The following is a 2,334-nucleotide window of genomic DNA, read 5'->3' as shown; positions in this document are numbered from 1 at the left end:
ATGTATCGTATATTACTGGCGAAAGACGGGACACCTTTAGCACAGAATATATAAATATCCTGATCGTGTTTAAACAATTAACAACGGTCTATGGGAGTCGTGGGAAATGGTTTTATAATTCTTTAAATGTTCTTTGTTTACTACCACATGGGACAATAGAATAGAATAACAAGGTGTCCCATCTTCCCCTACCCTATACTATATTTAGACATAATGGTATTTGTATAGCTTAGAACTCATGTATGTATTTTCTATAAACCGATAACATGGGGAACGTACTTTGGTTTATTTCATGATATGTACAATAATCTGCATAAGTGATTCGCGAGTTTCCGCGCCAGGACACAAAACAAAGGCGTCATATAAAACAACGACTATAAAACGGCGTTGACCGTTCATAGCTTACAATGAATGAAACGACGATGAAAATCTAACGTGTTAGTGCCGTTAACAAAACTTTTAAAACTTATAAGTAAATTAATAAAAGAGTAAAACAATTAGAAATCCTACAGAGACGCGAATACATTCGTGAAAGCACGGTAGTTCTATGGAAGACGCATCACGTGCTGGTGTTCATACTTGAAACGGACGGGTAGAAAAAGAAATACTTTAAAAAATAGCTTCGTGAGCATGAACACTGCATTGCACAAATACAATACTTAATGTGGGTTGGTAGTTACGTGGAATACGTGGCATCATGCACTCTACATTCATATTTACTCTGTTTCAGGACAATATAGTGACAGTAGAGTAGGTAATCAAAAGTAGGATTGCTTCCGATGCAACAAACTGGGTCGTTTGTTGACTTGGTTGGAGGGTAACTATAGTCGGCCATGCATGAAGGTAAATGAGTTAAATATCCAAGGGGTTTAAAAAAGATGTCTCATATTGATTACATTTCAGTTCGGTTTCACTTTTAAGGTAGCGATACAGATTGTAGTTGAAATAAACAAAATTCAAGGTAAAAATTCATGGAATTTGCAACTTTTTCGGTGGTTTCACAAAACAAACAACGAATATCCGTTCCTCGCAAGTGTGTGTGTATAAGGATAGCACTCATGGGTGGGGGGGGGTGTGTTAGTTTTACGTTAGTATTGGTTCAAACAAAAGGTTTAAATTATCCTTCAACTGCTCATCTGATATAAAAAAACAGCGTATTTCTGACGGAAAAAAGACGAAAATACGCTGCGTTTTTATACCGGATAAGCCATTAAAAGATTATTTACATTATGCATGGTAGCAGATGTAAAAGAAAGGATTTAAGTCGCGCGAGAAAGCGTGACGGTTCGTTTTGAAGTGCTTGGCCGTGGAAGACGAGACAAAGTTTGGTGGTGTGTGGGAACGCATGGGGTTGGCAGGGATTGTGGGGACGGTTGTTATTGAGGCAATTCAATGTTACTAATGGCTTGCTGTGGTGCCGAGAACGTTACTTTCAAAGCGGAATGTTTGGCAGGTTCAGTTTGTAAGTGAAGTGCGTTATCTGTAGCGGGTTACGCCATAAGGCACTTGAAACGGGAAAACGTATTTGTTTAATACATAGAAGGTTGGCAAATAGACATATCAGGGAAAAGTAAAATATTAAATAAATCTTCATCACGATGATGCTGCGAATAAACTGCATTTCATCAACCGATTGCTACCGGTTTAAAATACAGACGTGTTATGTGACGGGATATATTTGTTCTTAATTTGTGTTTGCCGTTTCAAAGGGGTTTCCTATTAACGAGTAATTGTGGTATTTCATGTTGTTTCGTAAACATTACTGTCTCATTTTTGGGGGGCGGAGTTTTGGTGGCGAATTTTAAAGTGTAAGCAACGCGTTATGGTGTGGTGGGCGTTGCGTGCATCCGGTGTCCGCATCTATGTTGATTGGATTGGTCGTTTATATGTATGATTGTAAACAATGTAACCTGGCCTTTGAGGGGAGTGTTCACTTAATTTTGAACTTCGATGGTCGGTAGACGTAGCGGGAATCCATTTAGATTACGTGAAAATACTTCTGCCTTTGTTCATTAGACGTGGCCCGGGGATCGGGGCAAAGTTCGCGTCTTGGCCGGGTTTGGAGGCCGTAAGTCCCGCGGATCACTGCAGCATAAGTTGGTGCAAGTTATCGTGTAGGATCGTGTCTTTTACCGCGTTAAACACGAATCGGATGTTGTTAGTGTCTATAGCCATCGTGAAGTGATGGAAGAAAGGTTTTCCTCTGTCCCTTCGCTGGGATTCGAACCTGTGATGGAAGTAACAAATGTAACATTAAAAAAAAGGATTTTTAAAAATGATACTAATTTGGTATTCTCTATTCTACGAGGATGAGGTCTTGCAGTGGGCACGCTA

General features: G+C 39.5%; 1 protein-coding gene across 1 annotated transcript in view; it reads right to left on the bottom strand.

The window, feature by feature from the left end:
• Window positions 1–265: 265 nt before the first annotated feature.
• LOC100180076 (guanine nucleotide-binding protein subunit alpha-13-like) overlaps window positions 266–2,334 on the bottom strand; it is a 7,911-nt gene continuing 5,842 nt past the window's right edge. The window contains 1 exon segment of the mRNA XM_004227171.4: window positions 266–2,227. Coding sequence (XP_004227219.1) covers window positions 2,083–2,227 — 145 coding nt within the window. The 3' untranslated portion in view covers window positions 266–2,082.

The sequence above is a fragment of the Ciona intestinalis genome, unplaced genomic scaffold, assembly GCF_000224145.3.
Source record: "Ciona intestinalis unplaced genomic scaffold, KH HT000119.2, whole genome shotgun sequence".
Lineage (NCBI taxonomy): Eukaryota > Metazoa > Chordata > Ascidiacea > Phlebobranchia > Cionidae > Ciona > Ciona intestinalis.
Note: the sequence above shows the minus strand (reverse complement) of the source record. Positions and strands in the feature narration are given on the sequence as shown.